The sequence below is a fragment of the Dasypus novemcinctus genome, chromosome 13, assembly GCF_030445035.2.
Source record: "Dasypus novemcinctus isolate mDasNov1 chromosome 13, mDasNov1.1.hap2, whole genome shotgun sequence".
NCBI lineage: Eukaryota > Metazoa > Chordata > Mammalia > Cingulata > Dasypodidae > Dasypus > Dasypus novemcinctus.
The window spans coordinates 93,815,599-93,842,479 of record NC_080685.1 but is presented as its reverse complement, the minus strand read 5'-3'; the positions used below and the strand labels follow the sequence as shown (position 1 = coordinate 93,842,479).

General features: G+C 51.2%; 1 protein-coding gene and 1 long non-coding RNA gene across 2 annotated transcripts in view; one reads left to right on the top strand and one right to left on the bottom strand.

Annotated features, from left to right (window-relative positions):
• PLXNA2 (plexin A2) overlaps nt 1-26,881 on the top strand; it is a 210,089-nt gene that overhangs the window by 8,495 nt on the left and 174,713 nt on the right. The window contains exons 2-3 of the mRNA XM_058275132.2: nt 16,427-17,694; nt 21,445-21,627. Of these exons, the coding sequence (XP_058131115.1) occupies nt 16,462-17,694; nt 21,445-21,627 (1,416 nt within the window). The 5' untranslated portion in view covers nt 16,427-16,461. The remainder of the gene's footprint in view (nt 1-16,426; nt 17,695-21,444; nt 21,628-26,881) is intronic.
• Nucleotides 7,589-12,073, bottom strand: LOC139436309 (uncharacterized). Its single transcript, XR_011645554.1, has 2 exons — nt 11,956-12,073; nt 7,589-10,064 (listed from the first exon to the last, which is right to left on the bottom strand). It is a non-coding gene; the product is annotated as an uncharacterized lncRNA (long non-coding RNA).

Here is a 26,881-nt window from a genome sequence, read left to right as displayed (position 1 = left end):
CTTGCAGCTCTTCCCTCTGCCTAGATTTGTCACCTGCCGAGCAGAGCCCACCCTCCATTTGCTGCTGGGCAGGAAGGAGGGGAGAGGGGGCCCCAGGATGCGCGGCGATGGGGCGCTAATAACCCTCCCAGCACTGCTCTCCTGCCTCGTCCCGGCACCTCGGGTCTCCGTGTGTACTCCGTGTGTAGGAGAGGGATGAAGGCTTTTATGACTCACTTGGAGTCAGGCGGAGGAAGAGGGTGTTAGGGGAAGGGGGAGACTGACAATTGCTGTAAATGTGGAATAGTCCTCAAAAATCCAAAGCAGGCATAAAGCCAAGCCAGGGACATTTTTCTTCTCACTCTCTCTTGCTCTCTGAATTTGTTTGCAACTTTCTGAGGGAAAAAAAATACTTTTTTTAGTTCAAAGAATATCTGTGTGTTAAAGCATAAATGAAGGCTCGGTCGGGACTGGAAACTGAGAGCAAAGTTGATGGGGATCCTGGCAATGGGGCCACACACACTTAACCAGGGAGGCTGGAATTTGAATTCTGAATTTGCCTTCGGCTCTAAGAAGAGCAGAGGTGAGCAATTCTGTCATGGAACTGGTAAGCTGGCATTGCTCTGAGAGTCACCCCCCAAAGGCAGGAGAAGGCGAATCTCAGGGATCTCAGGGAGCCTCTGGGGGCAGGCTGCCTGCCTGCAGTGGGGCTTGCATCCCTCCTGCAGAGAGGGCTCCCAGGGCCGTGGGTGGATGGGGCAGGCACGGCATGGAGCACAGTGAAGCTGCGGCTTGGGGGCTGGATGCTTAGCCAGAGCCAATTGCTTGTCCAAAGAAACCTGCTGTCTGGGAGAAGCATCAGCTGTGTCCTACTAGACTGAGAAACTCTGCATGCCCCACCCCCCTCGCTCCCCGGAGCGCAAAGGGCTTGTCCCCTTGTCAGAACTGCAGAGCTTGGGAAGGTGGTTTGGGGAGGAGGGAGCCTGTGCATTCAACAGCACTAAGAACCCGCCTTGGGAGTTGGGGGTGACAGGATGCCTTGATTTTCTTTTTAAATTTTTATTAAAAACACTTCGAATTACAAAAGAAAGGGCTGTTCCATGTAGACTCCTTAGAAAATGTTTCTGAGTGTTTGATAGCAGCTTTTACCCAGGCTCACATAATAGATGTGGAACCCAAGTCTAAGCTGGGTAAGTGGACTGCCGTGGGTCACACAGCAAGTCTCCATTCACTGCTCTCCGACTGGTGGGAGGTCTGTTTGCCCAGCCAAGCCTGGTACACCCTCTTGATCTGCCCACTTAGCCACCTTCTTCTAGTCCCTGTTCCCCCACTCTGTGCCCAGTGGCCTCCCTTATCTCACTCTTCCTTCCTGGGTTCGAGTGGGCACCCATCACCAGGTGAAGCAATATTCCTTGAGAGGACTGACCTCTCCTATTCTCTGCCAGTCCGCTGACCCTCAGGCCACACCACCCCTCTCCATGGTGCTGGGCAGTGTGACGGAGAAAGCTCCCCCCACCCCACCACCCCTCAAATAACTCCGACCAGCTTTCTTCCATCCACAGCAAGCCTTGCTATTTGCACAGTCAATGGCTCTGGCAAGGCCACGCAACCCCTCCCTCCCTGGGAAGCACTGTGGGCACTGTTTGTGTTTCGGTCTCTATAGACTCAGCATTCACAACTTGAAGAGGGTGAGACAATGACCCCAGCAGCTGCCTGCAGACTGTGCTGGCTGGGAGGCACAGAGAGCTCCCAGCTCTCACGCGCTGAGAGAGAGCAAGAGGCAGGGGAGTTTCGGACAGCCAGGGTTTGAGCACCGGGCACCTGTGAGCTTTCCCAGGCAGCCACGGCTGACCCAGAGGGATGCAGAAGGGCAAGCTTTCAACCAGCTGTGTAGTCCCCAAGCCTGGTGGGAAAAGTGGGGCCCTGGCTCCTGGAAGACTTGTCCAGGTGGAGAAAAATGGGAAGCTTCCCTAGGACCCTGTCCAGCTAGAAGAAAGATTATATGACTTGCAATGAGGTTGAAGTTGACACAACTTAATTTGATTGAATGAATATTTATTGACTATCTATTATGAGCCAGGTATTTATTATGGGAGGGATGCACGTCCCTGTACCTGCAGAGCTCACAGTGTGGCAAGGGAGGAAAGTATGCACTCAGGTAACTGCCATATAAGTTTACATATGAGTATCACGGGGGGACAGAAAGAGAAACACTTAACGAGAGCTACCCAGCCCTGGAAGAGGCTGTCCCTGAAGGAATGTGCTGTATGTCATTTGGGGAATTCAAGCAGAGGTTGGAAGATGACCAGGTCTCAGGGAGCAGAAACGTAAAGAGGTGATGGTGATGGTGGAGATCCCCGCTCACCTCCAAGTCCTCTAACCTTGAGCCTCCTCCTTGGCTGCTCAGTAAGTCCAGTGGAGGAAAAGGCTCGGTTGAGAAGTGAAATTGAATATCAGTTTTCTAACAAAGACCCCAACTGCTGGCCTTAATTCCAGAGTAAGTAGAGCAGATTGTCACCCCCCTTTCCCCTGGCTGGCCTGGGAGCAGGGTGCCAGGGAGGGTATGCTGGATTAGCCCTGGTCTCCCCTGGAGCCAGAATTCTCCTAATCGTGTTAAAATTAGCACTTTCTCTACAAGCAGGGGCAGACCTCCCTGAACTGAGGCTTGGTCAATTCTCTGCTTGCACAGCTCTAACTTCTAATCATTGTCATAACCAGGACGGAAGCAGCTGCTCACTCCAGTCTATTATCAGCTTGGTTGGAGACAGAGAAATTTAAATGGCAGTAAGATGCTTAGCAGAGAAACGAAAAGTCAGTGTTAAAAATAAAGAAAACAAGACAGCTTGTTTCATCGAAATAGAAGGGTTATTAAACAGCCCTGAATTAATCAGTGATCTGTCAGGGTTGGGAATTGAAGAGCAGGGCAGGGTAGAGAGCTGGGAGAAGATGGGTGTAGGGGAAAAGTTAGGTGGCAGGTAGGAGGTGCCTGCCCGCTCAGACTGGCTGCAGGGACTCGGGAAATTTATGGTCTTAGAGGAAGAATTGGCAGCTAGTTTTCTGCACCACAGATAAGGGCAGATGGGGGGATGGGGTGGGACTTTGGCACTCCAGCCTCTTTGTGCTACAGATTCCTGCTTCTGGATTCTTTCCATCTGCCACCACCTGTGTAAGCCCCTGGGGCATCCCGCAGTCCTCATTCCCCTCCCCAGCCCTCCTTCCCACCAGCCAAAATTGGGCAGAAGCCAAATGGCATTCGGGAGATGGCCAGGAGCTCCCGGTCCCAGGGCTTTTCCTCCCAGCTTTTTCAAGGGAGCCCTAAGAGTTCAACTCTGAGCCCCAGCTCCTTACCCCCTCTGTTCTCTTACCTAGTCTAAGAGAATATGGCAGAGTATGGCTAGAGTATGGTCTTCCTAGACACAGAGAGTGGAGTTAGGAGCTCTCCATGAAGATGCCATAGTGGCACCTAGGACTGCAAGCAGCAGAGAGACAGGGCAGCACGAAGGAATAAGTTCAAATTTTGACTCTAGGAGCCTGGAGTCCGAGTCTCATCACATTTCCACGTAAGGTACTTTCTCCACAACCTTTAACCCCAGATCTACATAACCCTTCTCACTTGTAAAATGGGAATGCTGCCCTCTATCTCCCAGGCTTGCGTGAGGGGTACATCCATGGCACATTGTACCTGAGATTCGGAGTACACCATGAAATGGTTGCACAAATGCTCGTTTAGATTACATTGGGATCCTTTGGAGACTCAGAACAAAACGTCAGAAGAAATGTTTTCAGAGGGGATGGACTGTTTCTGGGACAGGGCTTTTGCAAGCAGAAGAGCAGATTGCTCGCACCTCTGTGTGGACGCGGACGGTGAGGGCGTGAGACCCTCACATCTGTACACACACGTGCACACGACTAGGTGTGCAACACGTGGAATCTTGAGTCAATCACTCCAGGAGCGTTTTCTTTGCTCTTTGACCTCAACATTCCTTCTCCTCACCCACCCCTCCTCTTCCCTCCTCTTCCCTCCTGACTGTTTACCCTTTTCCAGACTTCTCTCTCACACCCCATTCATCATCTGGGGCCAGATTCTCACTCAGGGAGTTCTTTTCATCTCTCGCCCCAGGTCCTCCCTCCCAGGGCTGATCTCCACCCCCACCCCGCTTTCCCTCAGTGCATTCTTCTCCCTGTCTCAGCTGCCCTCTGATAATTGTGCCCTTCACTTTCCCTCCCAGTAGGGCTGAGAAATTCTAGCCACCCTGAGGTTCTAGGGCCTCAAAAGTCTGTCTCCCCTGCCCGCCCTGACTAGGGGCTGATGCTGCTCCCGGAGTTTAAGCGTCCTCCAGGACAAGTCTGTGTGCATCTTGGCACAAACCAGGTCCTCGGGAATTCCAAGCCCCCTCAGTTTCCCCGTGTCCCTTTCTCCCAACCCCACAGTACATCCCCTCTCCATGTGTGTGTGTGAACATGCCTGTTACTTAGGAGAGCTGCCTGGCAGCTCATGATCTTTTCTACAAGAGCTGGGAGTGTCAGACAAAGGGAGAGAAATAATAGAAACGGAAGGTGGGAAGGTACAGGATGGGGACACAGCCTGCTTAAGAAGCTTCTTCATGAAAAGGAGTTAGAGCTTTTTATTCAGGCACTATCTGTTGGTTCAGCAAAGTACCAGAGAGAAGGAGAGGCAGGAGAAGATGCGGAAGGGGCAGGAACGTCATCCAGGGGGCCCGGCAGGCTCTGCATCACAAGAATCCAAAGAACATGGAGCTCCAGCCCGAGGGTCTGTTTGCTCAGGATCTCCTCTCAGGACCAACTTCCCTCATTCCTCCTTCCTTCTCTCCTTTCCTGCCGGGGCCTTCACAAATCAGCAAGAGCAGCACAAATGGCCCTTAAGTCATCCAAGGGTGATGAGAGGAGGTGAAAGGGGCAACAAGGACGGTGTGGGGCCATCAGAGACTTCAACGCTGTGGACAGGGAAAAGGTGGGGCTGCAGCACCTGGTTCCCTCCCGAGGCCTGTCCCACTGCCCAGATATCACCCCTTACCCACCTGAAACAAAACTCTTAACACCTGCAGCTCCCAAACAAGCCGGCCCTTGCCTCCAAGGAGATCATGCCCTTGTCCAGTGTTTCTCCAAAAACAGAAACAAGAGTAGCCCGTGTTGATTCAGAGCTGTAGCGTTTACAAAACATTCTTCACATCCCTTAGCTCATTGATTCTCACAACAACCCTGCCAGGTATCCTTTTACAGCTGAGGAAACTGAGACCCTGAGAGGTTAAATAACACGTTCAAGGCCACAGAGCCAGTGAGTGGTGGAGCGAGACTTGGGTGCAGGCCAGTGGGTTGTCTTTTCTCTGCCGCTGCTGCCTTGCACTATTCCCCAAAGGGAGTTGGACCTTCTTAGGAAAGAGCCCTGTTCGGAAACCTTCTAGGGAATCCCACCCCACTCCACGCTGCTCTGGTTCACTGTATGTTGTCAATTGGCCATCTGTTATTAGGTGTTTGTGTCTTTGCAGCTCTGTTGCTAAGACTTTCCCTGCCCAAGTTCTGTCTGGGTTGTGCCTTCTTCAAAGGCAGAGCTGGTATCATCCTTCTCCATCTTTCTCCTCACTCCGTCTGCTTAGCCAATGACATTTACGCTTCACCAGTGGGTTCAAGATGGGCACCAGTCAGGATCCTCCCCAAAAGGCTTGCCCCCTCTCCCCTCCCTTGACAGGAGCTCAGCTGTGACAAATATCTGAGCCAACTATCTTAGTTCAAACCATTTCCTAGGCCGGACTAGCCAGGATAGCGCCAGTGGAAAAAAAAAAAACTCCCTTCACACCTGCTCTTCACAATTCAGACTGAGCACAGCACGAGAGAAAGTCACCCTGCCTGCGCTGCAAGGAGTACTGAGGAGCTTGAGGGGAACCGGGATGGAGTCACATTAAAAAGAGTCAGCTCTGCCATGCAGTGTGTGCTCACATGCCTCCTGGGAGGATAGGCTCAGCTGGGCTGGGAGGTCCTGGGCTTCCATGAGCATTTGTTTGTTTGTTTTGTTAACTGTTTCCCCAACTTGAATGTGAACTTCACCTGGGCTGGGATTTCTTTCGCCTTTCATGATAAGATGCCCCCAGGGCCTTAGAGCAGGGCTGGCCGAGCACTGGATGTTCAAGAAGGACTTGCTCTTGCTCATCCGTGAACACTGCGTGTGTGCAGGGCCCTGTGGGGGCCGCGTCACAGCCTCTGCCATCGCGGGGAATCTGCACCCCACCCCACGAGGGAAGTGCTGCTCACATCATTACCCCATTTCACAGACGAGGTACTGAGGCGGAGACGGGATTCGAACCCAGGTTTCTGATTCCAGGTCATTTGCCCATGAGGTTCTGAAGGGTGGGCAGGGTTTGGATGGGCAGAGAAGAAGTAGAAACGGGTGTTCCAGGAGAGGGCGCTGCAGAGGGGAAACTGCAAGGCATTTTGGGGACAACCAGAGCAATTTGTTGGGAGCAGAGTCACTCTGGGAAAGGTGAGCTGCGAGGCTGGAGAAGGGTCAGCACGTGACCTTTCAGCACATGACCAGTCAGCACGTGACCAGTCAGCAGGTGAAGGGCTTGAACTCAGGGGCTGAGCCGCTCCGAGCTTCTCTGGGTGACAACAGGGAGCCCTGGAAAGTTTCCACACGTGAAAATCACACTTTGCCGTGGGCCTGGCAGAGCTGGACCAGGGGTCTGAGGCACAGGAAATGAAGCGATCAAGGCACAGCCTGGAGGGTATCCACAGCTGAATCTTAACTGCCAGTGGCTTCCACCAGGATCTCGGCAGAAGGCCTGGCTGATGCCGATGCAGCTGTCTTACCTGCGACATTTTCAGGCAGGTAGCCCACCCTTTTGAACTTTCCTGGCTTCTGGAAATGGATGGTGTTCAAAAATGCACCTTGATCTGGCTCACATGGCCACTTTCCTCGCACAAGGATGAAGCAGTGGGGGTCAGAGAGCGCCTCATCCCTAGAATGTCTCGGCTCCCCTGTGGGCCACTGAGCGCAGAGAGGAAGACAGCTCTGCAAGAGAAAGCAGAAAGGGCTCTCACCCAGACTCCTGGGGGCCATTAAACTTTTCTTCACAGGGAAAAAAATAAGGACAGCTCCAGGGTAAAGTAAGGGAGGTTTGAAGGGCCAGTCTTCTGAGTGACAGTTGAGATGAATTCCCCACATTTTGTTTTCTTCCCTCCTTTTCTTCACTCCTTTCCCCTCCTGCTGCTGTGGATTGGAGCAGTGTCATTATTCTTTGGAAACATTGCTTAACGGCCGCGTAATATGCCATTACGTGGAGTGATATAATTTACTTAACCGTGTGGTAGGGTTCTTTTTAACCCTTTGTCCTGCTCTCTGGCCCCCATTTCACCCTTCCAGAGAGTACCTGCTCTTCCTTCTTCAATAAGGATGGGGCGAGAAGACAGAAGATGTATTTCTAGGCTCCGTGGAAAGCTCATTTGGAAGTGCTCTGGAAGGTGATGCCAGCTCGCAAACCTCTTGCCAGAGGACACCCCCGGGCTCCGCCTTGTGACTGATAACCGTGTTGTTTAGCCCGCTTCCACCCCCAGTCCCACTCCATCGCCAAAATAAAGGATCAGCTCAAGAAAGACAGAGCTACCAGTTTTGACCTTTATAATAAAATATTCACCAAGTCTTCTTGACATTCTAGTGCGTTTTCCCAAACCAGTGATAAGAGGGTTTGGCTGAAAAATGAATTCTAAAAATCTAAGCAATACAGAAGAGAGGGGAAAGCAGTGACAACAGAAAGTTCTGCCTGCTAGCTGAAGGGTATCAGTTAAGTTATTCAACCTTCTTGAGATTCAGTTTCTTCTTCTGTGGAGTAGGAATGACAATAGTCACCTTGCAAGATAACTACAAAATTATCAATAGTGCAAAGTGTCCAGTATAGTGTCAGCCCCATAACAGATGCTTAGTAAACTAAAAAGTTGCTCCTCTACTGTTTTTGTTATAGAAAACAAATGGTAGCTGCTACTCTAATGCCACTCCTGGCCCTGAGGGGTAAGGCCTAACTTGAACTTTGAATCACCTTAGGAAAGCCACGTCTCCAGAACTTTAATCCCTAATGCCTACGGGAACAGCATCTCCACTACCAAGATGGTCTAAACGGGGTCCTGCTTAAAGTCAGGAAAGAGATGGCATAATCTTCCTCAGCAGCCCCACACACACACGTTTTTTGGGGACCAGGGATTGAACCTGGGACTTCATATGTGGGAAACCAGCACTCAACCACTGAGCCACATCAGCTCCCCTGAGTTGGTTTTTTCATTAGTTTTGCTTGTTGTTAGTGTTTCATTTTTTCGGGAGGCACCAGGAACTGAGCCCGGGACCTCCCATGTGGGAGGCGGGCACTCAACTGCTCGAGCCACATGCGCTCCCGCAGCACCCCCTTTCAGTGCCAAGAAGGCCGTGCTCCCAGGGCCTGCTTCTGGTGGGCGCAGTGCCCTGCGTGTTCGCAGAAGCTCTTTCCGACCCAGGGGCGAGGTGGCCAGCAAGGCGGCTCTCTTCCCTGTCCCACCCCACGGGGTTGAAGAGGGCAGAGCGCAGGGAAGAGGGGTGGTGGGGAAGGCAGCTGCTTGAAATTGATTGCTCTTGTAGTTTAGTTTATACCGTGCAACTCTCTCTGCTCTGCCCGGGTGGCGACCTTTAGATAATAAAGGGAATTCTGGGAGATTTCTGACAGGCCCGTGACATATGGGGCAGGGCTGCAGGGTCAGGCGTGTATCTCCCCGCTCCCGGCCCCATGGCAATGAATCTTGTTTTGACTTTGCAAAGCCAACCCCGCCAATGCCCCCAGAAAGGCACAGAGCACACACACACCCTCAGCCCCCTCACATGAGTGCACATCTCTGGAACCCTTCATAATTCAGGGAGACAACTCCAAACTTTTATAACCCGTGAGAGGAGAGGACAAACACTGGATGTTTTGCTAAGGTCCTGAGAGAACTAGTGTGGTTTCCAGGGCTTGATCGGAGCCCGCTGGGGAGACCTGGGAAATAAAACAGCAGAGAACCCTCGCTGTCATGAAAAGGACGAGGCTGGAGGGAGTCGAGATGGGAATGGAGGGAGACCTCTCCCTGGGAGTCCAAAAATAGCCCAGTTTTCTTGTGCTCTGGCAAGTGACATTTCATGCTCCTGGCCAGGAGCGGAGGAAGCGGGAAGGGGAGGCGAAGGGGATAGGAAACACTGTTCAGGAAAAGGTGAGAAATCAGCCAATGCTGAGTCTAATCCCGTTGGGGATAGAAGCTGTGACCGAAAGAGCAACTGGGTTCTCTGAGCCACTGGTTTTTTCCTGGGCGAAAGAGGAAGAATTGTTTGCTGCCTTCTGTTCTCACAGAAACGTTAAGAGATCTACATCTCTAAGTTTCTTGGCTCTTGTGAGGGCCCCCTCCACACAAACGTGTGTTTACGTGTGCACACACACACAAACGCACGCACACACACTCCTTTCCTCGACACGAATAACTCCTGGCCAAGAAATTGGGGTGTATTTCTCCTGCTGTCCTGCCTTTCTCACCTGGCCTCAGCCCCTCAGCTTGTCACCCCAAGCCTGCCTCCACCTGCCCCTGCCTCTGAGAGGCAGAATCCGTCCCACTCCCCTCCTGCAGGCGCGTGGGACCCCAAGAGCCTTGCTCCCTCCCCTTGCCAGAGCAGAGAGCGAGATAGCTCTGGGCACGCAACCTCTCGGTGCCCCAGCACCTTGAACACGGATTCTTCTCTCGTAATCTACTGGGACTGCCAAGGCTTCCGCAGATCTCCTTCTCTTGCTCCTGGGTTATTAGAAAGTAGACCTGTTTAAGCCCCTGTGAAAGGACTCGAATCTATGAAGACTTATGTGAAGCGGATCCACTTTCTCATAGTGAGATAAGGTGACTGGACAGAATCTGTGGCCCAAAGCTTGTCCTTAACACACACTGCAGGGACCACAGTATCACCCATTTCACTCTCTCAGGGAAGGCGGCCAGAGGTGCGCGTGGGTCGAGACCCGCGTTCCTCTTCTCTCGCTCATCTTCCTTCTTCTCTCTCAAGCGAGGGGTAGCCCCTTGACTTCACTGAGCAGTGCAGTCTAGGGGGAAAATGACATTCGATTAATGAAGCAAACGCAGCTGGTATAGCCGTGACATCTAAATTGTTCCTTTGGTTCCGTTATTTTCCATAGGAAATTCTCCCTCTCCCCACACCCCCTCCCCCTTTTCCCTTTAAATTGCGTGCATAAAATACGCTAATAACAATCTTCGGTGTCTGTGCCTGAGTGACAGCTGAAATAAGAAAGAGACTAATCGTACCTCCTGCAGCCCTGTCACACGGAGATTAAAGGAGGCTCTCTCCCCACCCCCTCCCCACTCGCCACCCCTCTCCCCCCATCTCTCCTTTCTCTCTTGGTCTCTTCCCAATGAGAATCGTGGGCATTTGAATAATAATATTATAGACACCATCAGGGTGACAGTGGGGAAAAAATCAGCTCAAACCCATGATTATTCCTTCCATCTAATAATTATTTAAATACCAGATAACTCCTTTCATTCTAATTGAGGCCTTTCAGCTGTCGGCATTACCCGGGGCCTCTGCGTTTGCCCTCTCACTCACCTTGTGCTACCCAACGTGCTTGGACTACCTCTGAGGTCGCTGTTAGACAGAATTATGCTTGGAATGTTTGCACGTACGACTGTGCGGGTGACATTAAAGACAGGTACTTCCGTACCATCCCACCCCCAGGGGAAGAGCTGGGGTCCCAGAATCTCACATTTAGATATATTATCCACCAGTACATAGAAATCTTAAACCTTCTGAGGTCATCTGGGCCAATCCCCTGCATCTGGGTAAATTTATTCCTAGGTGACTTTCAGGAATATTCAGTGTCAGAAATGTCCGTAATCTTCTTAGCAATAGGCTCGAGGGATCATCTCTAGATAGGACCCCCTGAATATCTAACTCCAGTCCCTTCTGCTGCAGTTCTAACTCTTTTGGAAGAAAAAACTTCCGTGCTTAGACTAAATCTGATCTGTATATGAAGCTGTCTATAATTCAGAGGGCTGTGGCATGGGACACCATAGACCCCAAGTCACAGAGTAGGCCCCTTTCCTGAAGGTGACAGCTACCTGGGCCCGCCTGGGCCAAGAGCAGGTCAGAGAAGTTGCTTTCCCTGACTTGGAAGGGAGCAATTCTGACAGAGCCTCTTTCACTCTCTACCCCTTACTCTCTCACCTCTTTGAGTCTACTCTGGGCACCCACTCTCAGCACAGCCCTGTCCAGGCCCAGTGCCCGGCTCACTTGTGCCCACCATGAGGCTGTCACAGTCAGAAGGTCCCTTCTTTCCTCCAGGCAGGGCATCCTCAGGGTAGATCATAGCCAACTGCCAGGGCCCTCCTGCCTGTGAGAGAGGTAGCAGGTTATTAGAGAAAGCACCGGACTTTGAGTCACAGGTCACCCTACCCCTGACTCATTTGAGGTCACCCTGTACAATTCATTTCCTTTCTGTGGACCTTGGTTTCTTCCTCTAAAGAAGCAGGGGATTGGAGTAATCATAAAATCCCTCTTTAGCATTAGCCCTGAATTCCTGCTTCCAAGGTGCTTTTAAGTTGAGTGGAGAGCTAGGGAGAGAGACCAGACTTCTCTCTCATGGGAGAGAAAGGAGGTTGGGGTAAATCTAAAAAGCAGCTGCTAACTCTTTCTCTGACTTCAAAGCCCTTAGTTTCGTGCTTACTTCAGGATCCTGGCTGTGCGTGCTACTTAATAGGTACAGTAGTAATAATAGGCACCCTTTACTGTTACTGTCATAAAAAAAACACATAGCAATGATTGTACTGTTGATATAGGGCTGGTGATGACGGCGCTGATAGTGATGGGAGTGACGATGATGGTGGTGACGGTGATGATAGGAAAGGAGGTGGTGGTGACGGCGATGGTGGGAAGGGAGATAGTGGTGATCATGATGGGTCCGAGCATGTGAGACTTACTAACGTGAACTTGGATTCAGTTTGGTAAAATCTTCTCCCAGCTCTAACTTCTGTTCCTACCGGCTCCTTTTGCGATAAGGGACACCCGTTGAAAGAATGGCATGTGCACCCAGATCTCCTGAATAAGGCAACAGAGCAGGTTGACAGGGAGGAGAGAATCCTCTTGAGCTGAACTAGAAATGCCTGGTTGTCATTTCCCCCTGCTTTGCCACCGATGGCTGCAGCAGCAGCTGATCAGGAAGGTACTAAGGGCCCTCACTGGCTATCACCAACATCCCCCCTCCTGAGTCCTGATCGGGGAGATCGTGTCATCAGACCCTCACATAAAATATTTAGTGGCACTTGCTTCCCAAAGAGGCAAAGTGGTCTTTCCTTGGCATCAGGACTGCTCAGAGCGAGATGTCCACGGATGCTCTGCTGATAGTGCAAGAGGCAAGAGGCCCAGAGAAGCACTCTTGGACCCAGACTTGGGGCAGAGGGGCAGGGAAACCGGTAGGAGAATAGAGACCAGGCGAGTTCTGGCTCTTGAGAATGTGTGTGACAAAATGACTTTGAGAACTGGGTAGAGGAGATGGGACAGAAAAAAGGAGGCATCGTTATTTAGAGAAAATTCCTGAGGTTGACAATAGCCAAACATTGAGGATAGGAAGAAATTATAAGAAGGGATCATTATCTCTCTGGCTGCTACCAAATTAAGGATGGAAAATTCATTTTAAGACACATCATGGGATGGATGGGGCTGAGTTGCTGGAAATATTGACACATAAATTGTTAATGAAAGCTAATGTATCCTGAGCACTTAAAATGGGCCAGGCATCATTGTAAGTGCTTTGTACATATTAACTTATTTCATCATAATAATCCTATGAGGTAGATACTCAAACCAATTTTATAGGTGGTGAAATTGCATCACAGAATGGCTAACTACAATGACCAACTATACGCTGCTGTAGACCCTGTTTGAACCCAAGCATCTAGGTCCAGAGCTCATATATTTTGCCCCTACTCTCTACTGCCTCATCAGAGGCACAAAGGTGGGTGGCCTTCCCCCTTTCTCTGAACTCAATGTGAGGCTTGGTCCTTGCCAGTTGGGCCCTGCTTTGAGCAGCTGCTTGGTAACATCCACCTTGGCATGGAAAGGCAGGGGCTCTCAGTTTGCTGTTGGAAGCCAGCTTTCCTCATGGAACCACACTCCCAAGGTGAGATGCAAGCCTCCCCAGCTACCCCCTGCTCTGCTGGAGATGATGCTTCTTTCTGACTCCCCAGCTGTTCCCAGATGGACAGCCCCTGAGCCCATGTAGTGGATTCACTGACTGGTCACCAGAAGCAGCCTGTCCCAGACCAGATACTGGTCTGCTGACAACTCCTGACCTTACCAGTCTCCCCAGGTAGGACAGAAGGACCTCAGGTGCTAGTGAAATTGCAGACTAGGAGAGATGAGGGAACCAGCTGCGAGGTATCATTTGCTCTCAAAGAAGAAATCTTACAGATTGACTAATTCAAACACCAGGTAAAGAACTAAGCTCAGGGAGGCTCTAGATCAATCTAAAGTCCCACCTCTCAGGAGTGATGCTGGCAGGATTTGAACCCGAGGTTCCCTATTCTCCCACCTTTGTCCTCTGCCCCATGGCCCCATGCCTTCTAGCCATCAGACCACCACAGAGAGACTGTTGGGACTTGCTGAGCCACATCACGACAGGGCAGAACACCTTAGATTTCCTTGACAATCCCCTTTCCCCTGACACATGCTTCCCAGACTGAACCCCTTCACCGGACGGGCTAGAAAGAAAAGGCCTGTCTGCAGCGTTCATTCCCCTGGGAAAGGAAGAATGTAAGCCTGCAGAGACGCGAGGAGCTCTGGCAGGATTCCTAAAGTGGGGTCTCCTGGGGAGGTGTCAGTTAAGAACAGCTAACATAAACTGAGCACTCACTGTGTGCCCGTGACGCCGGTAAGAGATCTCTATGTACTAACCCATTCACTCTCATGATGTGAGGCTTGACTTGTCCAAGGTTCCAAATGTGTTCCCAAATTCAGTCTAACAACAAAAGCCACTCACTATTCGAGCTCCGTTTTGGAGGACACAGGGCAGGGAGGTGAGATGGCTGATCTCAACCTCACAACACGTCCTTGTATGTTATCTCTGCTACCAGGAGCCCCTTCCTCCACCCACAGGCTAAATATACGCACATGTGTATCGTAGAGAAGGCTGGAGTGTGCTGTCCAAAATCTCAGTGCCATAGTGTTGCAGAGACTACTTTCTGGAATGCAGAACCCCAAGCTGAGTGTGTGGTGACTATTTTAGTCACGATCCTCACAGCTCCTCATGGAACACGTTCTTCTCTACCTTCGGCCAAACAAGCTTTCCTACCCAGAGAGAGGGAATGGATACAATGGCTTTCTTGCAGTTCCCTGGTCAGCTAGAGAGAATTCAGGACTCTGTTATTTCCTTTCTGCAGCTCCTCTTGAGGAATGCGTGTCCGGCTACCGGCCTCCGGACAGAGCTAAAAATAACCTCTGGTTTTTCAAACGGAAAGCTCCGTCTGTTGGGAGGCTTTGCCCGTGTGCTGGTGGGGCCGGAAGCACTGCGTCTAGGGGGAGCTGAGGTCAGCCTGGGCCTCAAGCTGCTGCTGCCTTCCCCTTGCCAAGGAAGCTTGGGGCCTCCTGAATCACCCGGGGACACCCTGATGGAATGTGTCTGGAGGAGCGGCCTGTAGGTGGGACCAGTGGCACCACAGTTGGGGCAAAGGATGGATGGAGTCGGGGAGAATTTCTAAAGATAAGCACACACACACAAACGCACGCACACACACTCCTTTCCTCGACATGAATAACTCCTGGCCAAGAAATTGGGGTGTATTTCTCCTGCTGTCCTGCCTTTCTCACCTGGCCTCAGCCCCTCAGCTTGTCACCCCAAGCCTGCCTCCACCTGCCCCTGCCTCTGAGAGGCAGAATCCGTCCCACTCCCCTCCTGCAGGCGCGTGGGACCCCAAGAGCCTTGCTCCCTCCCCTTGCCAGAGCGAAAAACGAAGGGGCCCCTCAAGGTGGCGTCTTCTAACTATAACACAGTCCAGCCGGATGGCGGGTGGAGGGGGCAGGCCTCTCCTAGGCTGTCTTGAAGCGAATTTTCCATCCTCTCTTGGGTGTTTCCACTCCTACCACTTCGTATGCCGAGAGTTCAGCCTGGACTTGTCTGAGGAGGGTGCTGGACAATCTGTCCGGCTGGAGAAAAGCCTTCTCTGCCCCTCGTCCCGCCACCTGCTGCTACTGCTGCTGTCACAGCTCCCTACAAAAGCCAGGAGCTGCGTTATTGCAGCGCAGGGACAGGCTCCAGGGTCTGACGTCCCACCTTCCTGGCTGGGCGTCTCTGGAAGCCCTCCGCAGGAGCCCCACCTTCCCCCCCGGAAGTGAGTCAGGGCTGGAGACTCAGCTTCAGGCACGCACTCGGGGGCCCAAGGTTGATTGCTTCGATCCTTCAACAGTCTTGAGACCCGAGCGGTGACCGGAATGGAACTGACCCCTCCGCTCACCTCCTTTTTCTCCCCCTCACGTTTTTCCAAATCCAAAACTCTTGCCCCAGGAGACTGAAGACGGATTTGGGTGGCCAGGCCCCCTTAGCAAGGAGGTGGGCTCTCCTTGTGCTCCACCTGCAGAGAAGCAGAAGTGAAGCCGTGGCCCCAGGCTCCCTGGGCAGCTGGTGGCTGGGCATCCTCCTGTGCCAAAGAGGGGTGGGGGCCCGTCTGCCTGGGGCTCTGCCCGCTCCTGAAGAGCTTGTGCGGGAATCCCAGTCTTATCGGCCCACGGCATATTTCACTTTTCTCAAAAAGCTTTTACAGCTAAAGATGAGGGACACTTCTGTGTGGAGAAGAGGCTGGAGGCAAGTGAGGGGCACTGTTATTCAGGGTGACCAGCCCTTCTCCTTCTGTGAAGGATGAGCTTGAGAAAGTAAGGAAATGCAGCAGAGGGGGGTGCGATGTGGATGTCTGCAAGGAATTTTATTGTACTCTCCTACCTTGGGGATAGCTGACTGAAAGAACCTGGGGGAGTACCTTCCCAACAAGCTTCTTAAAAAGCAGGAGTGATTTCCAGGCCACCAGGAAAGCACAGGTGTGATGACTGGAGATGAGGGGGGGAGTTGGCTTCGGTCCCCACATGGAGATTGACTGGCTAGGTGAACTTAAACAGTCTTTTAACCTCTCCAAGAGATAAAAAAGATGTCTTTAGGAGGACAGAAATAGAGATGCTTTGTAAAGTAAGAAAGTATTTCACAGCATAAAGGCTGGAGACCAAAATAGATAATAGGATTCCCTGAACTTCCCTAAGAGGCGGAAAATCTGTTAAAAATAGAAAAACTGAAATACAGAAGGAAGAGGCTCACAGAGCTGGTCAGGATTGGGACCCTGGGTCAAATGATCCTGTTCTCACCTCCCAGATTTTATTTTCCATCTGACCGCTCTGCCTTGTGTTTTCCAGAACCATGTGAGTGCCAGCCCAGGGAAGTGGAATAAATGAGAGCGCAGAGGATCTGTCTCCTCGCCCTGGCTCCACGCAGAATGGAACAGAGGAGGCCCTGGCCGTGGGCCCCCGAGGTTGACCGCTGGTCTGTGGTCCTGCTCTCCATGGTCTGGGTGCTGCTGGTCCCTCCGGTGGCCGGGATGCATCAGTTCAGCACCTTCCACTCTGAGAACCGTGACTGGACCTTCAACCATTTGACCGTCCACCATGGAACCGGGGCTGTGTATGTGGGGGCCATCAACAGGGTGTACAAGTTGACTGGCAACCTGACCATCCAGGTGGCTCACAAGACGGGGCCGGAAGAAGACAACAAGTCTTGTTACCCACCGCTCATCGTGCAGCCCTGCAGCGAGGCGCTCACGCTCACCAACAACGTCAACAAGCTGCTCATCATCGACTACTCCGAGAACCGCCTGCTGGCCTGTGGGAGCCTCTACCAGGGGGTGTGCAAGCTGCTACGGCTGGACGACCTCTTCATCCTGGTGGAGCCGTCCCACAAGAAGGAGCACTACCTGTCCAGCGTCAACAAGACCGGCACCATGTACGGGGTGATCGTGCGTTCCAAGGGCGAGGATGGCAAGCTCTTCATCGGCACTGCCGTGGACGGAAAGCAGGATTACTTCCCGACCCTGTCCAGCCGGAAGCTACCCCGCGACCCCGAGTCCTCCGCCATGCTCGACTATGAGCTGCACAGTGATTTTGTCTCCTCCCTCATCAAGATCCCCTCAGACACCTTGGCCCTGGTCTCCCATTTTGACATCTTCTACATCTACGGCTTTGCCAGCGGGGGCTTCGTCTACTTCCTCACTGTCCAGCCCGAGACCCCCGAGGGCGTGGCCATCAATTCCGCCGGAGACCTCTTCTATACCTCACGCATTGTGCGGCTCTGCAAAGATGACCCCAAGTTCCACTCCTACGTGTCCCTGCCCTTCGGCTGCACACGGGCTGGGGTGGAATATCGCCTCCTGCAGGCTGCTTACCTTGCCAAGCCCGGGGACACACTGGCCCAGGCCTTCAATATCAGCAGCCAAGACGATGTGCTCTTTGCCATCTTCTCCAAAGGGCAGAAGCAGTATCACCACCCTCCCGATGACTCTGCCCTCTGTGCCTTCCCCATCCGTGCCATCAACTTGCAGATCAAGGAGCGCCTGCAGTCCTGCTACCAGGGCGAGGGCAACCTGGAGCTCAACTGGCTGCTGGGGAAGGACGTCCAGTGCACGAAGGCGGTAAGGAGGCGCTCCCCTTGCCCTGCAGTTTGTTCCTGACTCCGGTGCAAACTTCCTGTCAGTGTCCCACTGCCCACCCTGCTCCCAGACTCGAGAGAACCCAAAATGAGAGAGGTTCTCAGGTTCGCTGTATCAGGGGATCACCAGCGATACAGGGTCCCACTTACACCACACCCTTGGGGCATGTTTGTTGATTGATTGACAACTCTAGTCATTCACAAAGATTTATCTACTGAGCACCTACGGCTCTGTCAGGCATTATTCTAGGCTTTGGGCTTCAGTGAACCGGACACCTGTTCCTGCCCTCGTGGAGCTTAAGTACCCTACAGGCGAGAGAAATAAGCATCAATACATGTAGTCGGTCAAAGAGTGATAATGGCTGTGGAGCAAAATAAAGCAAGGCAAGGGAAGAGGCAGTTCCCAACTGAAAAAGTGGTGTGCAAGCAAAGGCTGAGGTAGGTAAGGAAGTGAGCCCTGCAGGTATCTGGGGAAAGCACCCAGAGAAGAAGTTGCCTGGGATGTTTGGGGAAGAGAAAGGAAGCCACGGTAGCTGACTCAGAGTACCTGAGAGAAGGAATGGTAGGAGATGAGGTCGGGCAGGAGTAGCGGGACAAGATCATGCCCGTGCAGGACCTGGTCGGCTCGAATAGGCAGTCAGATATGTAGGCTGGGAGGGAAGGGAAAACGTTGAGCTTGGCCAATAGGTTGAAAACTGGAGAAGAATCAGGAGACTGGGAAAAGGAAGCTAGGATTCCGATCTGAGGTCAGCAGAGGCAATAATATTCGTGGGGAGCACTCTTCTGTCCAATGGACAGGAGGCTGCCATCTATGTGGTCACCGTCATCTACCCGTTGGATCATCTGTCCAGCCACCATCGGTCACCCACCTGTCCATCCATCCGTCCCTCCCTCGAACCATTTAAGAAGCAGGTATTGAAGATCTTCCACACGCCTCACACTGTACTAGGCACCGGGGAGGTGAACACAAAAAGACCTGATCACTACTCCACTGGTTCTCATAATCCTGTGGGAGAGAGATACACAAAAATAAATAGCAGGGAGCAGATGAAGCTCAAGTGGTTGAGCGCCTGCTTCCCATGTGTAAGGTCCTGGGTTCAATCCCCAGTAAATGGCAACATAAAATAGTGGCTAAGAGTTTGGGCTTCTGAAATGAAAACCAGTGTTCAAATTCCACCTATGTGGCTTACTAGCTTCAGAAGTAATTTAGAATATCTGTCTCTGATGTTCCATCTGTGGAATGGGAATGGTAATTCGGGCCTCATGGGATGATCAGATAAGCTAATAGAGAGAGTAGCACCATGCCTGGCCATTCATTTACAATTAGTTGTGAACTCTTCTGTGATGAGACAAGTGCTAAAATAGGTCTCTGTGCACAGTGCTGTGAGCTCTGGATCTGCAGTCCATGGAGAAAAACTGAGACTAGGGGCCATATGGCTGCCTTCTGAGTTTCCTAAATTGGCACTGGCTGCTATTGGGACTGAAAACTTCTTGATGTGAGAAAACAGACCATGCCTAGGCTATGCTGTCATTCCTACGTTCATTTGCTCAATAGGTTAGGATAATGGTTACAAAGTAGGATTTGAAGTCCAACAGATTTGGAATAAAGATCAGTTCTACCACTTACCACCTATGTGACTGTAGGCAAGTTATATGCCTGGTCTGAGTTGTAATTTCTTCATCTTTAAAATAGGGATAATCATACCTTCTTTTCTCAGTTATTATGAGACTCAAATAGAAATTTTATGATACATGGCACATAATAAGCATTCAATAAATGGCAGCATAATTATCAATAGGAACAATAGTACTCAATAACCAGTTATTTGCTCAGTTATTTTACTTTTGTAAAATGAGGAGGTTGAGCTAGATAATCTCCAAAGGATTTTCTAGCCCTGAAATTCTATGTCCTGTGATCCTAATCAGTCAGGAGAAGTGGAGAGGAGATGGAAGGGTTAACCCCCAGAGGGGGGCCCTTGGGAGGAAACTGCTGATTCCTGCCTGCTGGAGCCAGAGGGAAGAGGAAGCCTCCACCCTTCTCTACTCCAGTGTCCAGTGGCTGCAGAGAAACAAGCCCGGGCTAGTGACCAAAGTGCAGGGAAGGCACAGGAGAGAGGTGACAGCAGGTGAACCAAGACCTAGAGAGAGCAGAACCCTTCCGGCCCATCCTGGGCAGTGGGACGGGGTGTGCAGGAAGCTGCAAGAGGAAGGGTCTGTTGAAGGTCCTTACAATGCAAGGGATTCGACACCTGAGGACCAGACAGAGCTTAGTGGCCTTGGAGGGGAGGTCCCAGGGCTTGATTTTTAACAGGACCTCTGGACTAACATGGTACTCTCAGATCAAGACAGACCAAGATTTGAGCTCGGTAAACCAGCGCCCACTGAGGAGCAGCTCTGTACTAAAGGTGGTGCTGGGAAAGTTAAGTGTCACTCACTTGGTTCTCACAGTGACCCTCGAGAGTAAGAATTATTATTCCCATTTTACAGATGGAAAAAGCCAAGACTCACAAAGACTAAACAAATTGCTTAAATCCACACAACTATAAACAATAAAGCAAAGATTTGAATTCTGTTCATCCCGTATAACTTCTGGGCCTAAGATTTCTCTGTGAAGCCATCCTGCTTCTAAGGACAGCATACCCCAAGCTCTCACCATTTCAGCAAAAACAAAGGGGCATCAGGTACTTGAGAACGTCTGACAATTTAGAGAAGACAGAAAGAAATGTCGCTCAACCCTACAGACTTGGGCTCAGCGCAAACCATTTTCCTTACAGTTCTGAGGAATCTAGAGTCCGAAGGGATGTAGAGAAAACCACGGTCAACAATGGGTTTTTTGCTTCTGTCATCATTTCTCAGAAGCTGGTCTGGGTTTTGCCTGTGCCCAGACTGTCCAGCTGGGAAGCAGCTGAAGTCATGAACTTGGGGACTCTCAGAGCTGAGAGGAAGCTTGATTACCTGTCCAATCCCTTCACTTTACAGATGAGAACCCTAAGGCTCAGAGAGGGCACAGGATGTGTCAAGGTCATGCAGCTGGAAAGTGGTAGAGACAGGACTAAAATTTGGATCTCCTCTGTCTTATCCAGGTTCACTGATGCTTGCAGTATAGGGATGAAAAGAAGTAGAAAAGGTAAAAAGGAATGGCTGATTACTCTGCCTGCCTTTCCAGGGTATAGAGTAACTTTTACAAATCATAAGGTCCTGCTCAATATTATTCTGACCCTTTTCAGTCTCTCCCCAATATACGATGTGGTGAATTGTTGAATGGCTTAAAATTCCTTGTGCCCAGAAGGAGAGCCTGCAGCCCAGGAAACAAACAAGCACCGCCCCCAGGCTGATGGAACTTCTGCCCAGAATTATCACTGAAGGGATCCCTGTCTAAAGGAGAAAGACCCCCGCAGAATGGCATGGGCCACAGAGGCATTTTTTACAAACAGAAAACCAGCTCAAGCGATCCGCTTTACCAATTGTCCCTGGTTCTCGTGGCAGAAAAATGAACGGGTGACTCCAAGTGCGTGGGAGGAGCGTTGGCTCCTTTATCTCGTTTAGTCAGAGCCAATGCGGAGTCTGTGGGCCAAGTGGTGGGTTTTTTCCCAGCATGTGTTAGGCCCCTGAACCCACCCTCTCTCTGCCTCTCCAAGTCCCAGGGTCCCGGGGCTGGGGTTTGGGGATAACATGGAGGGACTCGGCCATGCCACCGCTGTTAGTCACCCCAGCTCCTTCCCTTCCACTCCAGCCTGTCCCCATCGATGATAACTTCTGTGGACTGGACATCAACCAGCCCCTTGGGGGCTCGACTCCGGTGGAGGGCCTGACCCTGTACACCACCAGCCGGGATCGCATGACAGCGGTGGCCGCCTACGTTTACAACGGCTACAGCGTGGTTTTCGTGGGGACTAAGAGCGGCAAGCTAAAAAAGGTAAGAGTCTGTGAGCGCGGACGCCCCGTGCTGGTCAGCAGCTCTGCTGAAAGTCCCTTCTGGAAGGGAGCTTTTGGAGGAGATTTAACTACAAGCAACTCTTCGTTTTCCTGGGGAGATAGGGAGGGGCAGGGTCAATTTTGTGGATTTTCTTCTAGCTGCTCCCCCAGCCATCAGTCAATGGGTGTCTAGGGGCTGTAAGCATATTTCAACATTACCCAAACTTGAAGGAATTAGGAAGGTGCGTCTGTTTCGGTAAAAGAAAGATCACTCTTCATTCCCAAATCAAGTGAAACTGATCTTTTGATGAGCTACAGTATGGATTATCCATATCACCAATCCCTCCCCCAAGGACGTAGAGGTGATTATACTGGCCAGATGTTGTTATTGAGTCTGACAAAGTTGATTGAAGCAGAATATGGATCCCAGTTCTGATGATCTGGGGCAATGCTGGGTGCTGCTCTCTGATGGCCGATGTTCCCTGGGTAAGAGGCCAGACTCCTTCCTCTTCCTGCAATCACAGATTCTTCCCCTCCCATCCCCCACCAGATCTGAGCAGCAAGGAGGATGCAGACATCTTATCCCATGCATGCCCGGGGCAGGCAGCATGGGAGTCCTTGGGTGCAGCAGGCTAAAACCACAGCTTGTACCTGCTTGTCTAGTGCTGAGGGAGTGGGCAGAGCGCACCATCTGGTTCCTTATATGGGATTACAGCAGCCACATTCTTTCCGGTCCCAGCTAATCCCCTTTTCCCCAGCTTCCCTCCCTGCCCACCTTTCCCAGTCCCCCAGTCCCACCACCTGTGGATCAAGGCTGGTGCAAGGCCTCACCTCATCTCAGGCTTTCAAGCTGACATCACCCCTGCAGCGCCTTCCCGCTAATCCATTTAGAGTCTTGGGAGGGAAATTGTTTGGGAGGGAGCCTGGGGACATTTCCGTGTTGTGCCTATTCTGAGTTACTGTCAGAGGACGTGAGAAAAACTGGTCCTGGTTTTTGTGAAGGTGCTGAACCTTTCAGACCTCTTCTGGTTCTTATGCTACCAAAGCCCTTTAACCCTTTCCTGGCTCAATGGTGCAGTTCCCACATGTTCCTCTCCTGTTGCCCTTGACCATGTCTGGGATGGTGCACTCTGACTTGGCTTTCTGGCCATGGAGATGAGAATAAGTGTGGTCCCTCGGTTTGCTTTCCCAAATCGGGGAGGAAAGAAGTTACACTGTGAGATTCCATTAAGGTTTAAAAGTGGTGTATTCCACTGGGACAGGGTTCAGCTTGGGCCCCCGAGGCTGCCTGCTTCCCTGCTCACCAGGCTCACCACACAGTTGTGTGGATTGTACCTGGGAGAGCCAAGAGCTTAAGGTGTGAGGTAGGGAATAGAAATCCAGACTGAGCTCTCCTTGTCAAGCCATGGACCCTGGGGTACAGACGTCTCCCCAGAGAGGTTCCTCTTACTAACTCATAGACCCATAAGGACCTCTTCTTCTAAATTGCACAAACTCTTTCTAAGGACCGGCAGCAGCCACAGCTAGGATGGTGCTGCTCTGCCCCTTCCCCGTTTCCTTTTCCCACCCTCATTCACTGCCCTGGTCATTTGTGTGACTCTCTGTCTCCTTTGCTCTCTTGAAAGTTCTATCCAAAGCAGGGCCGTGCTCTATTCCTATTTATTCCCCTCTTCCCCCCTCGTCCCTCCACTGAGCGGTCACATGTGGGATAGGCTGTGTAACTGTTTTGCAAAAGAGAACCATTCCCTAAAGAACCTCAGAGATCATCTGGCCCCAAACCCTCATTACTTTACAGGGAAACTGAGGCTCAGAGAAGAAAAGTGACTTGCAAAGCATGGAGATCTAAGACACTTTGCCTCTTGCCCTAATACCCCATCTGGTACTCTTTTTTCACTTAAAGAAGCAGCTATGGAGCTGGGGGTGGAGTCTAAGAACAATTTTTGGGTCCAGGTTTGCTACAAAGTTCAGCCAGGGGCTAGCGCCCCCACTCCCATCAGCCCTAGATCTGAGTTAAGGAATGAGTGCTCGCTAAATGAATGAGTAAGGAATGAACAGAGAAGGAGCGACCCAGGCAGAACCAAAGGGTTCCTGGTGCTGACCTCCCCGTATCTCTGTGCGGCACACAGAGGGGGCTGCTCAGGGCATCTTTCCCAGCCACACAGCCAAGTTGGCCCCATTCTTTGGCCCTGTCAGAACCACAAGGCAGTGTGGAGGCAAGTCAGCGGGACCAAGAGCAAGGGTGGGGGCGTGGCTGTCCACAGCATGTTCCAGCCTGCAAGTTGGCTGCTCCTTGATCTTCACTTGGCCTCCCTTTGGCGGTTCCTGTGAGCTCATAAAACCCCTCCTCCTCCTGTACCCAGCCCGCCCTTCCTTCCCACCCACATATCTCTGAGGCACCCAATGCCACACCCAGACTCCCACCAGCCCCCCATTTATCCACCCATTTGTCCCCACCCCTCTCCAGAGAAACAGCCCAGAAGGAATTTCTGGAATGTCCCCAGGAAACCCTACCATGGCCCAGGCCCCATAGCTCTTTCAACACAGGAAGGAAAATAAAGACAGAGAAAAAGAGCTGTAAGTTTGGAAAGGGGAGGGAAGCAGGGTACATTAGAACTACTCACTTCTTCCCTGCCGGCCAGGCGTCTGTCAGACTTTCCAGTCCTCATCCACTGCAGCCTGTAGAAACAGGATGTCCCAGTGGGGGGAAGTTGAGAGGAAGCAGGGACTCACTAGAAGTGGCGTGGCCACAGGGTGCTGTCGTGTGCTGAGTCACATACTTTCTCACACTGCTCTCAGCTAAACGCAGGGAAGACATCGTAGACCTGGGCCCAATCACATAGAAGGAGAGGACAGAATATCAGCAAGACTTCAGAAACTACTGCAGGTACCACTTACATGCGTAAGGGTCACTGTATTAAAGTCCATAAACACACGGGCAGATTCGTTATTGAGGGGAAACATTGTGAGTGAAGCCAGCAGCAGCTCTCGGTGATCAATCTAAAAGGCTTTATGGAGGAGGGAGATTATCAGGATCTTCCCAAAGCCTGGATGAGACCGTTGAACTGATGAGTTGGAGGTGAGAGAGAAGGGCATCCTGGACCCTGGGTGCCACAATGAAGAGGGTGCAAAGCACCTGCAAGGGGTCTGGAGTGCACAGAAGAGCCTTGCAGGATATGGAGAGCCTCCTGAGGACCTACGAGAACTTGTCTGGTAGCTACTTGAATGAAAAGGATCTTGGGATTTCAGCTGACCACAAACTCAACATGAGCTAACTCTGTGATTCAACTTTAGCAGAGTTAGTGTTCACTTGAGAAACAGTGGCTCCACTTTACATTAGAGATAATATTTTAAGAGGGTCTAAGCAAACTAAGGAATGTTCAGCAAGGTAAGCAAGAGCTCATAGGATGTGAAGGTCATGCTATATGGAGAAAAAAGAAATTTAAAAGATGTTAACCCAAGAAAAGGAAGAGTGAAGAGAGAGACAAAATAGCTCTCTTCAGGCAATATAATTCACTAAGAACTTATACCATGTCCAATGCTATTCTAAGAGGTCTGTATCTAATAACTCATTTAATCTTTATTTAACTCTATGAGGCAGTTTCTATTATTAGCTCCATTTTACAGATGAGAAAATGGAGGCCGAGAAAGGTAAAGAAATTTGCTCAAAGCCACACAGCAAGTACATGGCAGAGGCAGGATTTGAACCCAAGCCATCTGACTCACAACCAGCACACTTAAACATCAAGCTGTGGAAAATGAATTGGGCTTATTCCTTGTGGCCCCAGAAGACAGAATAGGGCCACTGAGTAGAAGTTACAGTTAATTAGCTGTCTACTTCATATAAGGCAAAATTTTCTTAGAGCCAAACTGTCCCATATAGAATGAATTGATTTGAGAGGGAATGAGCTCCCAGTCAGTGGACTCCTACACTGAACTAGATGATCTTTTCAATTATTCTGCCACTATTTCTCTGACTCCTTAATTAGTAGCATGTGATAAAGAAGGGTAGACTGTGACAGAGAAGAGGAGCAAGGAGAGGATTCCAAAGCACCCTGGATGAGGGCTTTGAAGTCAAAGCTGGGTTGAGCTGGCCCTCAGCACATCTGAAAGCCCCGCGGGACCAGGAGGGAGGTGCTTGGCACAGACGAGGCAAGGCATGGCCACGGTGGTGGTGGCAGACAGGCTTGGGGCAAGATACAGCGTAGGAGACCACAGGTCAGCCTGGGACCTGGGAACATTCTACTGTGATGACATCCCTCCTGTCTAAGAGGAGGCTATGGGAGTCCAGATGGGAGACAGTGGGAGCTGATTGCAAAGCAAGTTGAGGAAGAGTGGCAACAGGAGCTAGAAACGCATTTAATATGACTGTCCAGGCTGAAGGGGGGAGTCAAGGAAGCAATTCATATACAAAGCAGCAGGGCATGAGAGAGAGGAGAACACACTGAAAAGTGGAAGTTATCAGGGAGATGGGAAGGTGGACTGTCTCAGGCTCAGGGTAACGTCTCTCTGGCCCCTTCCCTCTGTTTGCCCTGCTAACACTGCTGCCTCAGCCCTGGTGTCATATCCCTGCAGGGTCTCCTCAGAGAGGACGGGGTGCAGCGGGAGGGCATGTTCTGCTTCCACTCTCCTTCCCCTTGGCCCAGGGGCCTTAAGCAACAACTAGGGGTGTTGGCTCTCTGTTCTCGGCTCCAGCTGAAAAGCCTTTGCTGGTTGCACAAGGGCTGGTGGCATGTCCTTCCTGATGTCTTACCTTGTGCCTTCCAGCATGTGAATGGCACCCTTCTCAGAACCCTCACAGCACTCAGTGCTTGCTCCAAGAACATCTGACAAGGTCACAGCAGCTAGTGTGTCCAGTTCTCTTGAAAGTCACAGATCCTTGAGGTCAGGGACCTTCTTTTTCATTTTTTTACTCCTCAATCACCAGTGTCAACATACTGCACTCCTTAGGTGCTCATTAAAATAATCTCAAGAGTATTAGGTATGTACTATATGCTAGGCACTGACCCATTTGCCTACATATCCAATCTGAAATGGAATCAGACAACAAGAGCAACTGCTGTTGATGTGACTAGTTGGCAAAGGGAGTGATGGTGTGTTGGGTAGATCGGGGGAGAGGGGAGGCTTGGAGTGGCAGTAAAAATGAATCCAGGAAGCAGGAGAACTGCTGGTGGGTAACAGAGAGTTTGATTTCCATTTAATAACATTTTGGAGACGGCGGTGGTACTTTCAGAGCCATTGATTGGGGTGGAAGAAGG